Below are 15,389 nucleotides of genomic sequence, written 5' to 3'. Positions count from 1 at the left end.
CGGTCAGAAACAGACTCCATGAGGGTGGTATGAGGGCCCGACGTCCACAGGTGGGGGTTGTGCTTACAGCCCAACACCGTACAGGACGTTTGGCATTTGCCAGAGAACACCAAGATTGGCAAATTCGCCACTGGCGCCCTGTGCTCTTCACAGATGAAAGCAGGTTCATACTGAGCACGTGACAGACGTGACAGAGTCTGGAGACGCCATGGAGAACGTTCTGCTGCCTGCAACATCCTCCAGCATGACCGGTTTGGCGGTGGGTCAGTCATGGTGTGGGGTGGCATTTCTTTGGGGGGCCGCACAGCCCTCCATGTGCTCGCCAGAGGTAGCCTGACTGCCATTAGGTACCGAGATGAGATCCTCAGACCCCTTGTGAGACCATATGCTGGTGCGGTTGGCCCTGGGTTCCTCCTAATGCAAGACAATGCTAGACCTCATGTGGCTGGAGTGTGTCAGCAGTTCCTGCAAGAGGAAGGCATTGATGCTATGGACTGGCCCGCCCGTTCCCCAGACCTGAATCCAATTGAGCACATCTGGGACATCATGTCTCGCTCCATCCACCAACGCCACGTTGCACCACAGACTGTCCAGGAGTTGGTGGATGCTTTAGTCCAGGTCTGGGAGGAGATCCCTCAGGAGACCATCCGCCACCTCATCAGGAGCATGCCCAGGCATTGTAGGGAGGTCATACAGGCACGTGGAGGCCACACACACTACTGAGCCTCATTTTGACTTGTTTTCAGGACATTACATCAAAGTTGGATCAGCCTGTAGTGTGGTTTTCCACTTTAATTTTGAGTGTGACTCCAAATCCAGACCTCCATGGGTTGATAAATTGGATTTCCATTGATTATTTTTGTGTGATTTTGTTGTCAGCACATTCAACTATGTAAAGAAAAAAATATTTAATAAGATTATTTCTTTCATTCAGATCTAGGATGTGTTGTTTAAGTGTTCCCTTTATTTTTTTGAGCAGTATATATTTTATATTTGAGATTCTTCAAACCCTTTGCCTTGATGACAGCTTTGCACACTCTTGGCATTCTCTCACCCAGCTTCACCTGGAATGCTTTTCCAACAGTCTTGAAGGAGTTCCCACATATGCTGAGGACTTGTTGGTTGCTTTTCCTTCACTCTGCGGTCCAACTCATCCCAAACCAGCTCAATTGGGTTGAGGTTGGGTGATTGTGGAGGCCAGGTCATCTGATGCAGTACTCTATCACTCTCCTTGGTCAAATAGCCCTTACACAGCCTGGAGGTGTGTTTTGGGTCATTGTCCTGTTGAAAAAGAAATGATAGCCCCACTAAGCGCAGACAAGATGGGATGGTGTATCGCTGCAGAATGCTGTGGTAGCCATGCTGGTTAAGTGTGCCTTGAATTCTAAATAAATCTCTGACAGTGTCACCAGCAAAGCACCACCACACCTCAACCTCCATGCTTCACGGTGGGAACCACACATGCGTAGATAATCCATTCACCTACTCTGTGTCTCACAAAGACACAGTTGGAACCAAACATGTCAAATTTGGACTCATCAGACCAAAGGACAGATTTCCACCGGTCTAATGTCCATTGCTCATGTTTCTTGGGCCAAACAAGTCTCTTCTTATTTTTGGTGTCCTTTAGTAGTGGTTTCTTTGCAGCAATTTGACCATGAAGGCCTGATTCATGCAGTCTCCTCTGAACAGTTAATGTTGAGATGTGTCTGTTACTTGAACTCTGTGAAGCATTTGTTTGGGCTGCAATCTGAGGAGAAGTTAACTTGAATTAACTTATCTTCAGCAGCAGAGGTATCTCTGGTTCTTCCATTCTTGTGGTTGTCGTCATGAGAGCCAGTTTAATCATAGCGCTTGATAATTTTTGCGACTGCACTTGAATAAACTTTCAAAAAGTTATTGACATTTTCCGCATTGACTGACCTTCATGTCTTAAAGTAATGATGGACTGTTGTCTCTGTTTGCTTACTTGCGCTGTTCTTGCCATAATATGGACTTGGTATTTTACCCAATATGGCTATCTTCTGTATAGCCCCCTACCTTGTCACAACACAACTGATTGGCTCAAACGCATTAAGAAAGAAATAAATTCCACAAATGTACTTTTAACAAGGCACACCTGTTAATTGAATGCATTCCAGGTGACTACCTCATGAAGCTGTCTGAGAGAGTGCCAAGAGTGTGCAAAGCTGTCATCAAGGCAAAGGGTGTTAACTTAAAAGAATCTCAAATATAACACTTTTTTGGTTACTACGTGATTCCATATGTGTTATTTCATAGTTTTGATGTCTACAATATTATTCTACAATGTAGAAAATAGTAAAAATGAAGAAACCCTTGAATGAGTAGGTGTGTCCATACATTTGACTGGTACTGTATATATATATTGCGGTTGGCTAAAGACTTAAGTATGAAGGTAGGGTGGCCACGCCCATCTCGTTTATGAACTTTATGGGCCTACGGCCATTTCTAATATATAGATGCTGCTATTGGCTCAGTACTCAAGTATGATGTCGGGAGTGCCACGTTGTGCCACCCAGTTAAGTTACAAGTGTCCAGGGGCAAGCCTTCTTATATCAATGGTCCGATTAGCTCGAGACTTACATATGCATCTCCCCTAATCGCCATAGACATGTTTAAGCTGTGACCCCCCAGACAAATCCCCTCAATAGCTTGAAAAACTAGAAATGTACGAATACCCTTAGTTAGATAGAATTTGTAAGCGTTCCAAAAAGGGCTTAGGGTTGCCTAATCACACATATGATATTTTAGATAGATGTGACCTTTTTTAACCCTTTGAATCAGCCCCTATGACCCCAATTTTAGGCACTTCAAGTTGCCACAGGAAGCTGAAAGTAAACACATATCCTCATTGGGGTAGGCTTTTACAGAATCCTGAGTTGCAAGTCTTTACGTTAAGAACTGACTGATTTACAGAGGGTTGAATTCAGTGTTTTTTCATATGCTGCAGGTTGGGTATATCAAAACCACTTTTAGGGTAATTTAACCACTTCCGGTTGCTTCAGGAAGCTTAAACTCAACACAGGTAATCCTCATAGTGGCCTGATGGATTGTCATTGAAGACAGCTTGATATGGCAATCATAACCCACATAGGCATCAGGTTGAACTTAGGGCAGCAGGCAATGCATTCCTATTGGGAGAGATTTCAATGTAAACTGTTTGAAGAAAACACCCTGTTTTCACTGTTATGGGTTAATTCCACACGGTCAAGGTTAGGCTTGCACAGATCGGGAGGACCTTAGGAAGGTTCCTGTGATTGAATTGTGCTTCTAGCCTCAACGGTTCTGCCGCTGTGACCCAAAAGCACCTCAAATTTAGGTCAGGCTTCATTTTAGGCCTACTTTTTTGCACGGTCGCTGCGGTCAGACCGAGTGAGCTACGGTTAAGTGGGGCATCTCGTTGAACTCGGCACGGCCTAGAGACGATGGTGATGCCATTTATTTCCCTTTCTGTGATGATTTAAGCCTCCCATTTTGGGATTTCAGCCCTATTTGATAGTAAAGTTCACATTTCCCCTTTAGGATATGAAGGGGACCATTTCAATCTTTTCATGTTGATATATGTAGAGGTACAGGTGACCCTGAACACGTGGCAAAATGAATTTTGAAAATGGCCAGCACAGAAGCAGAGTTAGAGCATAACTTGAGCATAACTTGTAAACCCATGTTATCCGAAACTTGCATGTGTCAGACTACATGAACCATTGCGTGCAGCTAGAATAACTCTGTGGTTTATCCACCCCAACCTCCCCTGATGAGCCCATCGAAAATCGACGTGTCTCTGTGTGACCCAGAGGCCGCAATATGTCCAAAGCATCATTAAATCACTACTAGTCAGGCTTCATTCCAGGCCTGCTATTTGCACGGTCGCTGGGGTCAGACCGAGCGAGCTATGGTCAAGTGGGGAATCTCCTTGAACTCGGTATGGCATAGAGACTACAGTGATGCCATTTGCCAACACTTTCAGTGTTGATTTCAGCCTGTCCATTTGGTGATGGTAAATCCCTCATTAAAAAAATTGGAAATGTACAATGGCAATATATTATACTGCCATCAAGTCAGCCATCAGTAAATAAGATGTCATACTGACACCAAACTGATACATACTGACACCAAACCCGCTTTGCCCAACTCGTTTAGAAGCCAACTATCACATATTTCAGAGCAGGCCCAAAATTCACAGCGCCTTCTGTTAAAAACATTAAAAAAAATAAAACACGTAGTTACGTTCTAGCTGCGGGTCCAGTTCTGACATTATGTGTCGGCCTAGCTGAGTCGACTCCGAATCCCGAGTTTCGGCTCGATAGGTCATTCGGTGCCCGCGCAGAAACCTTAATTAGTGCTGAAAATGTAATTTTTCCGGGCGTCGCCACGGGGTCCCTGAAAGAGCTATCGAACAGAAACTTTAGGGTCCGTCTCTATGGGCTGAGACGGTTTCAATGCACCTAGTCTTGTGATTCTGGGACTTTTCTAAATGTTGTCATTTTGGCGACGTTAAAAATGAATTTAAGTCATTGCAAATGTACGAAGCTGTTTCTCGGCCTGAGAACCTTCTAGAACCACATAACTCACCGTGCACCATTGGCTTATGCTCTACAACAGCTTTATAAAGTTTCAGAGCTCTAGGTCTGACGGTTCTTTGATGGTTCGAACGCAGGTAACTATTGCAGGCTCTGTGTGTCTGTAAGCCCCACACTGTCACTCCACATTGACTGTGTGTGAGTTTTTTATTGGAAATCTGATGGGATAAATTACTGATTTACAGTTCATGAGGGTTGCCTAATCACACATATGACATTTTGGAAAGATGTGACCTTTTAACCCTTCGAAACAACCCCTATGACCCCAATGTAAGGCACTTACTGTTGTCACAGGACGCTGAAAGTAAACACATATCCTCATTGGGGTAGGCTTTTACAGAATCCTGAGTTTCAAGTCTTTACGTTAAGAACTGACTGATTTACAGAGGGTTGAATTCAGTGTTTTTCACAAACTGCAGGGAGTGAAATCTAAACCACGTTTAGGGTCCCTTCTTGCTTCTCCTTGCTTGCTTTGTCAGTAGCAGTTGGTGACACACAGCATAAAAAACCCTCTCCTTTCTATGCACATATAGATGTTGACAATCACAAAAAATCCCTGAGCCAGCTTCTACAGTCCAATCAGAAAAATCAAGATGTTCTCTGTCATCCAATGATATTGCTTACCGCCCTAATAGGTCCACAGACGATGCAATCGCCATCACACTGCACACTACCCTATCTCATCTGGACAAGAGGAATACCTATGTAAGAATGCTGTTCATTGACTACAGCTCAGCATTCAACACCATAGTACCCTCCAAGCTCATCACTAAATTTGAGGCCCTGGGTCTCGACCCCGCCCTGTGCAATTGGGTTCTGGACTTCCTGATGGGTTGCCCCCATTCTCAGCCCCCTCCTGTACTCCCTGTTCACCCACGACTGCATGGCCAAGCACATCTCCAACTCAATCATCAAGTTTGGAGACGACACAACAGTGGTGGGCTTGATCACCAACAACGGCGAGACAGCCGACAAGGAGGAGGTGAGGGCCCTCGGAGTGTGGTGTCAGGAAAATAACCTCTCACTCAACGTCAGCAAAACAAAAGAGATGATCGTGGACTTCAGGAAACAGCAAAGGGAGCACCTCCTTATCCACATCGACGGGACAGCAATGGAGAAGGTGGAAAGTTTCAAGTTCCTCCATGTACATGTCACCGATAAACTAAAATGGTCCACCCACACAGACAGTGTGGTGAAGAAGGCGCAACAGCCTAAATACAGTCTTGAAATTATTGGACACTTTAATAAATGGAACACTAATAATGCCACTTTAATAATGCCATTTAAGAATGTTTACATATCTCACATTACTCATCTCATATGTATATACTGCATACTGTATCCTATATTATCAATTCTACACGATCTGATACTTCTCATCCATATTTGTATATGTATATATTCTTATCCCATTCCTTTACTACATTGTGTGTATTAGCTATTGTTGTGGAATTGTTAGATTTACCAGTTAGATACTGCTGCACTGTCGGATCTAGATGCACAAGCATTTGCCACAATCGCAATAACATCTGCTAACCATGTGTATTTATATACGGTATGTTATACCATATATGGCATCTTGCCTATGCCGCTCAGTCATTACTCATCCATATATTTGTATGTATATATTCTTATTCCATCCCTTTACTTGATTTGTGTGTATTAGGTAGTTGTTGTGGATAGTTATTGTGGAATTGTTAGATTACTTGTTAGATATTAGTGTACTGGGTCCTAAATTGGTTACAAATACAAGACGGTGTGTGTGACAAGAACATTTGATTTGATTTGATAAGCTGCAGTACTTTATGTTACCACCAGGTGGCTTACAAAAATACCTCCTTAGGACCCTGACAGTTTTATGTGATTTTCAAACCAGGCATATTAGCATGCTATTTGCAGGCTATTCCAGTGGTTTTCCTAGTGAGGACCATGGTTTTGGACCTAACTTGTCCAAAGGTCCTAATATGGAAGGCGTTTATATAAGTTGAGGTCCTAATACAGTCTCAAAAACAAGAACACACGCACGCACGCACGCACGCACGCACGCACACACACACACACACACACACACCATAGTGGGCTAGGTGTATGTATAAACACAGTGTGGGCTGAGATGGATAGTCTCCACCCTCTTCTCTACCCTCTGGCCTTTCTACCAAACACATTCATCATACTGGGAGCCTAGAAACCAATGGGTGGCCACCGTGTGTGTTTGTGTGTGTTTCTACAGGTATCTTCTCACTATCTTCATCTGCCCAGCTTGAGTTTGTGTGTGTTTGTAAGCCTACGTGTGGGTGGTGTGTGTGTGTGTTTTATTGGATGTTTATGTGTCGTTCATAATTAACTACTCTCCGTGTCTCCTGTCCTCCTACTGTGTGTGTGTGTTTCTGAGTGTTTATAGTCTTAGTTCATTTATTCCTCACCATGCGCATGGGGTTTTATTCCAATATATTTATTTTGTCTGATTCATACTGTTTGTACTGATGCCACCCATTTACATTACATTTACATTTAAGTCATTTAGCAGACGCTCTTATCCAGAGCGACTTACAAATTGGTGCATTCACCTTATGATATCCAGTGGAACAACCACTTTACAATAGTGCATCTAAATCTTTTAGGGGAGGGGGGTTAGAAGGATTACTTTATCCTATCCCAGGTATTCCTTAAAGAGGTGGGGTTTCAGGTGTCTCCGGAAGGTGGTGATTGACTCCGCTGTCCTGGCGTCGTGAGGGAGCTTGTTCCACCATAGGGGTGCCAGAGCAGCGAACAGTTTTGACTGTGAATATATAATTATATATGTTTGTGTGTGTGTCAGTGTGCACATATATGAGCTCGAGCACGCGTGTCACGACTTCTGCCGAAGTTGGTTCCTCTCCTTGTTCGGGCGGTGCTCGGCGTCGCCGGTCTTCTAGCCATCATCGACCCACTTCTCATTTGTTTTGTCTTGTCTTCACACACACACCTGGTTTCAATTCCATCATTACATGTTGTGTATTTAACCCTCTGTTCCCCCCCATGTCCTTGTCCGGAATTGTTTATTGTAGTGCTTGTGCACGTTATGCTGGTGTGTGATGGGTTTTGTTACCCATTGATTTATTGTTCTGTTAACGGTGGTTTTATTTATTAAACTGCGCCGTTGTACATCAGTTTTTGCTCTCCTGCGCCTGACTTCTCTGCCGCCAGTACCCACCCCCTACAACGCTTGCATGTATGTACAGTTGAAGTCGGAAGTTTACATACACTTAGGTTGGAGTCATTAAAACTCGTTTTTCAACCACTGCACAAATTTCTTCTTAACTATAGTTTTGGCAAGTTGGTTAGGACATCTACTTTTTGCATGACACAAGTAATTTTTCCAACACAGACAGATTATTTCACTTATTCACAATTCCAGTGGGTCAGAAGTTTACATACACTAAGTTGACTGTGCCTTTAAACAGCTTGGAAAATTCCAGAAAATGATGTTATGGCTTTAGAAGCTTCTGATAGGCTAATTGACAATTTGAGTCAATAGGAGGTGTACCTGTGTATGTATTTCAAGGCCTATCTTCAAACTCAGTGACTCGTTGCTTGACATCATAGGAAAATCAAAAGAAAATCAGCCAAGACTTCAGAAAACAATTGTAGACCTCCACAACATACTTTGGTACGTTCATAGAAGATGAACGTACTTTGGTGCGAAAGGTGCAAATCAATCCCAGAACAGCAGCAAAGGACCTTCTGAAGATGCTGGAGGGAACAGGTACAAAAGTATCTTTATCCACAGTAAAACGAGTCCTATATCGACATAACCTGAAAGGCCGCTCAGAAAGGAAGAAGCCACTGCTCCAAAATCGTTATAAAATAGCCAGTCTATGGTTTGCAACTGCACATAGGGACAAAGATCGTACTTTTTGAAGAAATGTCCTCTGGTCTGATGAAACAAAAATAGAACTGTTTGGCCATAATGACCAGCGTTATGTTTGGAGTAAAAAGTGGGAGGCTTGCAAGCCAAAAAACACCATCCCAACCGTGAAGCACGGGGGTGGCAGCATCATGTTGTGGGGGTGCTTTGCTGCAGGAGGGACTGGTGCAATTCACAAAATAGATGGCATCATGAAGGAGGAAAATGATGTGGATATATTGAAGCAACATCTCAAGACATCAGTCAGGAAGTTAAAGCTTGGTCGCAAATGGGTCTTCCAAATGGACAATGACCCCAAGCATACTTACAAAGTTGTGGCAAAATGGCTTAAGGACAACAAAGTCAAGGTATTGGAGTGGCCATCAAAGCCTTGACCTCAAGCCTATAGAAAATTTGTGGGCAGAACTGAAAAAGCGTGTGCGATCAAGGAGGCCTACAAACCTGACTCAGTTACACCAGCTCTGTGTCACGGCTGTCGAAAGGAGCCGACCAAAGTGCAGCGTGGTTGTAGTTCCACATTTTATTAAATCCGTGAAACTTTGCAATACATAAAATAACTGAACATGCCAAAACAACAAACCGTGACGCAGAGCGAAACAAACACTACTCAAAAGACAATCACCCACAAAACCCAGGAAGAAAAACCCCTACTTAAATGTGATCTCCAATTAGAGACAACGAGGACCAGCTGCCTCCAATTGTAGATCACCCCAAACAAGCCAACATAGAAATACAAAAACTAGAACCTAAGAACATAGAAATAGAAAGAGACAAAACACCTCCTGTCATGCCCTGACCTACTCTACCATAGAAAATCACATCTTACTATGGTCAGGACGTGACACTCTGTCAGGAGGAATGGGCCAAAATTATTGTGGGAAGCTTGTGGAAGGCTACCTAAAACGTTTGACCCAAGTTAAACAATTTAAAGTCAATACTACCAAATACTAATTGAGTGCATGTAAACTTCTGACCCACTGGGCATGTGATGAAATAAATAAAAGCTGAAATATATCATTCTCTCTACTATTATTAAGACATTTCACATTCTTAAAATAAAGTGGTGATCCTAACTGACCTAAGACAGGGAATATTTACTAGGATTAAATGTCAGGAATTGAGTACCAGATTTTAAATGTATTCGGCTAAGGTGTATGTAAACATCCGACTTCAACTGTATGATGTGCCTATGTGTGATACTTTTGTCTGTCATGGACAATATTATTATAATGTTATGTGCCCTGTGAGGAACATATGGGGTATATATTATATGAATGTACGTCCACCACTATGATTAAATGTTAATGTCTCAGTATGATAATATTTGTTTAGAAACATCTTGACTCACCAGGTCTATGTAAGAGCTGTTCTCCATGGCTCACCTAACCTTGTTAAATAAAGGTTAAATCAGTTATGCAGGTTTTCATTTTTTTCTCACGATCTATGTCGGATTATCTTGGTGATGCTGTTAGAACCTATTGGAACGTTAGAGGAGAAGCACAACTTTTGTTAGTTAAAACTGTCTTATTATTGTTTTAAAACATTTTATTTAATAAAAACTGATATTGTTATTTCTAGTTGAAATCATTGTCCTTTACACAAAAGTTTGTTTCCAGATTGAACTAAAGGGAGATGACTAGAAAACCAATAAAAAATATCAGGGAGTATGTTTACACGCACAATAATAATTTGATGTTAAACTGATTATGGCAGTAGGCTGAGTATGGCAATAGTCATGTAAACACCTTACTCTGCTTATCTTAATCAGCGTAAGGTCAAAATTGAAGTAAGCATACACTGATTAAAACACCTGTTTTCTTAACCAATCTTTAGAATGATTAGGACCTGTAAAACAGCTTAATCAGAGTTCCAGCGGTATATTTGCTCTTCGCATGTGCCAGCATCAGAAGCGCATGTGACGTGAGTTCGGAAAAACTGAAAGTGTGCATGGAAATAGTTTTCATATACAAACTTTATGTCCAAACTCAGAATCAAATTGGCTTTGCAAAAATAACATGCTTGCTGTGGTAGAATGTTTATTTTGATTGCTGATTTTCTGCATTTATTTAAATCCCATCAGGTAGCCTGATTTCAGATGTGTCCATGTAAACTGGATTATTAGGGAAATTGTTCTTTCATGCAAAGCATGTAAATGTTTTAATCAAACTATAATATTAATCTGATTATCCACAATAATCGTATTATTGTGTGAAGTAACCGTACTCAGTGTTCTAAAACAAGCAAGAATTGTGTCTGTGTACAACATTCGGTAACATTCCTGTGATTTTGTCTGTCGCTGCACCTTGGCTCATGATTGGTTGTTGTCTGTCCTTCCCAGGTGAACATGCCAGAGTTGGCGCTCCTCCGCTTCGTGGTATTGGACGACGACTACATTGGAGACGACTTCATTGGCCAGTACAGCGTGGCCTTCGAATGCCTTCAGCCGGGCTACCGCAACGTGCCCCTGCTGGGTCTGGAGGGAGACCCCTTGCCCCACGCTAGCCTGTTCGTCCATGTTGCTGTGACCAACCGACGAGGGGGGGGCAAGGCCCAGAGGAGGGGTCTGTCTGTGCGGAGAGGGGTGCGGCGGGGGCGAGAGTACGTGACCCTACGGAACACGGGTATTAAAGCTCTGGATGATACATTCCGTCCCGCTAGCACCCATCTCAGAGAGGCCACAGACCTGCGGGAGGACGCACAGGTGAGAGGAGGGTCAGGCGTTAGAGGTCAGAGGGTGATGGGAGGGCGTTACTCATACCTGGGTGTTTCTCACGCACTTGCTGTGTTGCGAAGAAGTTACTCTTCTCCATGTAGTATGGACTTGCTCACGTCCCCTTATGGATTTACCACTTGTCTGTTCCTTTTAAAGCCATGCAGAGAAAAGCGATATTTCATAATTGAGGTCAATTGAAAAATATCAGACAGTGTTGTAATGTACTCTATAGATAACCCAAGATAACCAAATATATTTAAAGCCCCCATGCAGTCTATTTAGTAACATCATCACTGTATGTCTAATACATCACTGTTTGTGGTTATTTCATGAAAATAACTCCAAATGTATTTTTTGAGCATTTATTTCCCCGAGCCTCCTTTTGAAATGCTCAGTCTGATTGTGTGGGTGTATCCATACACATTCAAATATATTTACATACACAGCCCTGATTGGCGGATAGGATCGTCTAGAGCAGGGATGCTTAAACTTTTGGTTTTGGTCAGCCAAAATATATTCTGAGTGGTTTACATTATTTATTTAGAAATATAGGTCAACAATAGCTTTTTAGGGTCAACAATAGCTTTTATTTTAAGTAATCATGAAATTACACTTCAAACATGAATCAAATCATAACCATATTACTTGACACCTATGATTACCAGTATTAAATATGTATTACAAATTTGACCATTGTAGCATAGAAACTGCAACCAAGTTTCTATATTCATAAGGCTTATAACATGAATATGTGCAGGGACCCTTCTTGCATTTTGGGGGCCCAAGCGAGATTTGGTTGCCCCCCCCCCCCCCCACCTCACGGGCAAAACGTTTTAGTGGCCCCCCTCTTGGCAGAGGAGAGAAAAAGGAGCAGCTTTAAAACTAATTTCATGCTATTCTACTCATCTTTCCATGGGATGGAGAGGCAATTTAGCAGTTTTAATGCTAATTTCCTGCAATTCTACACATTTTGCCATGACTTATGCCATGCTAATACGATATCTGAGTGAGAGTGACTAACAAAATCAATGGGAGCCACCAGGAGGTCACGGCCCCTGGGCACGGGCCTTGAGTGCCTGGTCAGTAATTTGGCCATGATTACTATAGGGTTTAGATAGCTGGCTAGACAACTGTAATTTACCTAGCAATCTATGAAATGTTAGCTGACATGGGCTAATTGATTTACTGTCAGTGTCTGACATAACAAGAGAAAACTGCTAATGCACAACCACATTTTGAAATAGCACGTTGTGTATTCTACTATGCTATCTCTCAACAGTAAGTTGAGACCCTGACTGACTTCCTAAAAAATATATATCTTTAGGGGGCCCCTAGTGGTCCTGACGGGCAAAACGTCGCCCGCGGGCCCCAGTTTTGTCAGCCCTGCTCTAGAGCCTACCCCGCTTCCCCCTTCAAAGTAAGAGGATACATATGCAAATAAAATATGACTGGTTCATTGGTCAGAATAATCAGATTGTGATGTCATGATCTGGGCCAAAAACCATCCCACCTGAACAGGCTGAATTTCCAGCCATGTTTTTCAAACAGCTCTTACACAAAAAGCTAAATATTGAAAATGAACAAATACATTTGAATACATTTTCCTGCCTGAACAGATAGTGGCGATGGGCTGTTGTGTTATATTTAGCCCGTGTTGAAATATGGTCTGTTATGCAGGAGTTTTGGAGGAGTGTGATTTGGGCTCGAATAGATTTCATGACTGCGCTGAAATAAGACACTACCTGTGAGTTCTCTGTGGGGTGACGTGAACTTTGTGAGAGAGACAGAGAAAGAGAGGGAGTGAGAGTAATGAAAGAGAGAGGAGAGAGGTGGATAGAGAGAAAGAAGGAAGGAGAGAGGGAGTAGGTTGAGGAGGATTACACGGTAGTCTATAAATAACAGAGAAGAGAGAGAAGGCATAGACCTGGTTACAGCACGGACCAGCTTATCTCCACATATACACACTCTCTCTGTCTGTCTCTCTCTCTCTCTCTCTGTCTGTGTGTCTCTCTCTCTCTCTCTCTCTCTCTCTCTCTCTCTCTGCCATGTTTCCAGCTGTATTCTCATCTGCCACAGTCTGTTATTATTCATAATTTGTCTCCCCGCCCACACACACACACACACACACACACACACACACACACACACACACACACACACACACACACACACACACACACACACACACACACACACAAAGCCCCCTGCCCCCCTCACATCCAACCCACTCTGTCCTCAGGAGGGCTATGCTATGGTAATCACCAATGTGACTGCTGGTCCAGTTGCGGTGCTGCCAGGTGGAAAATGGCCTCAGTGTTTTGGCAGTGTGTCTGATCTCAGTGGAGACCTCTGACAGATCCCAGTATACTCCCTCCCTCCCAAACACATTAGCTAGTACAGTAGATGTCTAGCATGTATGCTTTAATGTCTGTTCTCCTCAGTGACCCTAGCACAGGTTTTAGGGGTTCAGTTCAAGTATTAAGGGGTTCACCCAAGTGCCTTGTTACTTGATTTAGATTGATCTGAACCTGACCAGAGATTCCCCTGACATACTCACAGACAATAGGAGAAGGACATGTTCTGTGTGTTTTAATCTGTGCTTGACTTTATCTAGGTGTGAGTTTAAGCCTCATCTGACATTGTGATTTCGTCAGGGTCAGATGTTTTTCAGGTCACGTGGACCTGACCATAATATACCTATAATACACTGCATCTCTCTCTCTTTCAATCTCTCTCTCTTTCACTCTCTCTCTTTCAATCTCTCTCTCTTTCACTCTCTCTCTCTTTCACTCGCTCTTTCGCTCTGTGTCCTGTTCCACACAGAGTGCAAGTGTGAGTTTCAAAGAGCAGTGTGGACTCCCCCCGGTGGCCAAACTGAAGCAGTGCATCCAGAGCCTGGCCACACGGTTGCAGACCCCAGAAGGGCCCCCGGGGGCCAGCATGACCCTGAGGGATGGCTACCCCCACCTGGAGGCCCTGAGCAGCATCACCGAGGTCACGCGCAAACTACTGAACCACTATGATACGGTAGGAGGGCGAGAGGGAGAGAGAGATATCAATATTATAATATTATTGGATTACATATATGTAGAGAGGGAGAGTAATTAAGACACTTGAAGCTATAGGCATGTGTTCATTCACGCACCTTTGTCTTCGGCATACATGCATACACAGACGAGAGAGAGAGAGGCACACATGCACAAATACCGTTTTCCTCTCTAGCTGTGTTTCTTCCCACTCCGTCTCTGCCAGTATTAAATCAGGATGCCTCTTACCCACCTGCACTCTATCTCTCATTACTCCCCCTCACACACCACAATCAACCAGAGAAACAGAGAGAGGGAGGGAGAAAAAGGGAGAGGGACAAAGAGGAAGAGCTATTTCTGTGGCAGCATATTTGTGCAGTGTGCTCTGTGTATGTTAATTGTTTGTCAGCCTCGCTCTCTGTATGTATACGTATCTAGGGCCAAGCTAGCCCAGCAGGTCAGTGTGACACACAGACAGTTGGCCTGAGATCCAGACTGTAGCCCCTCCAATGTCTACATCACACCCTCAAACCTCCATCACACGTGGCCTTAGTCATCACGCTCTCTTCTTCCCTTCCATCTCTCCCTTTCCCCCATCCCTCCATTCCTCCATCTCACAGACATCTCATCTAACCCTGAGGTAGTGGACAGCAGGGTCAGAGTTAGAGTCAGGAAGGAAAGACATTAGTCTGTAAATACCACAGTGTGCTGCTCTTTCATAAAAACATTTTCAGTTTTTTTCCCATACATTTTCCATTCATTTGCATTATAGAACTTGTGTGTCTCTACACCAGTGGGGGCTGCTGAGGGGAGGTCGGCTCATAATAATGGCTGGAACGGAGCAAATGGAATGGCATCAAATGATGTGTTTGATGTATTTGATACCATTCCACTCATTCCGCTCCAGCCATTACCACAAGCCCTTACTCCCCAATTAAGGCGCCACCAACCTCCAGTACTGTACAGCAGGGTCAGATTTGGGGAGTAAGGGCTTAATTGGGGAGTAAGGGCTTGTGGTAATGGCTGGAGCGGAATGAGTGGAATGGTATCAAATACATCAAACACATCATTTGATGCCATTCCATTTGCTCCGTTCCAGCCATTATTATGAGCCGACCTCCCCTCAGCAGCCCCCACTGGTG

General features: G+C 43.4%; 1 protein-coding gene across 1 annotated transcript in view; it reads left to right on the top strand.

Moving 5' to 3' along the window:
- The window catches only part of LOC106586343 (inactive phospholipase C-like protein 1), a 142,833-nt gene that overhangs the window by 122,902 nt on the left and 4,542 nt on the right, over positions 1–15,389 (top strand). The window contains exons 6-7 of the mRNA XM_014173528.3: positions 10,847–11,209; positions 14,045–14,248. Coding sequence (XP_014029003.3) covers positions 10,847–11,209; positions 14,045–14,248 — 567 coding nt within the window. The remainder of the gene's footprint in view (positions 1–10,846; positions 11,210–14,044; positions 14,249–15,389) is intronic.

Source organism: Salmo salar, chromosome 25, assembly GCF_965601325.2.
Source record: "Salmo salar chromosome 25, fSalSal1, whole genome shotgun sequence".
NCBI classification, from domain to species: domain Eukaryota; kingdom Metazoa; phylum Chordata; class Actinopteri; order Salmoniformes; family Salmonidae; genus Salmo; species Salmo salar.
The sequence above is the reverse complement of the archived record's forward strand: the minus strand, read 5'-3'. Positions and strand labels throughout refer to the sequence as shown.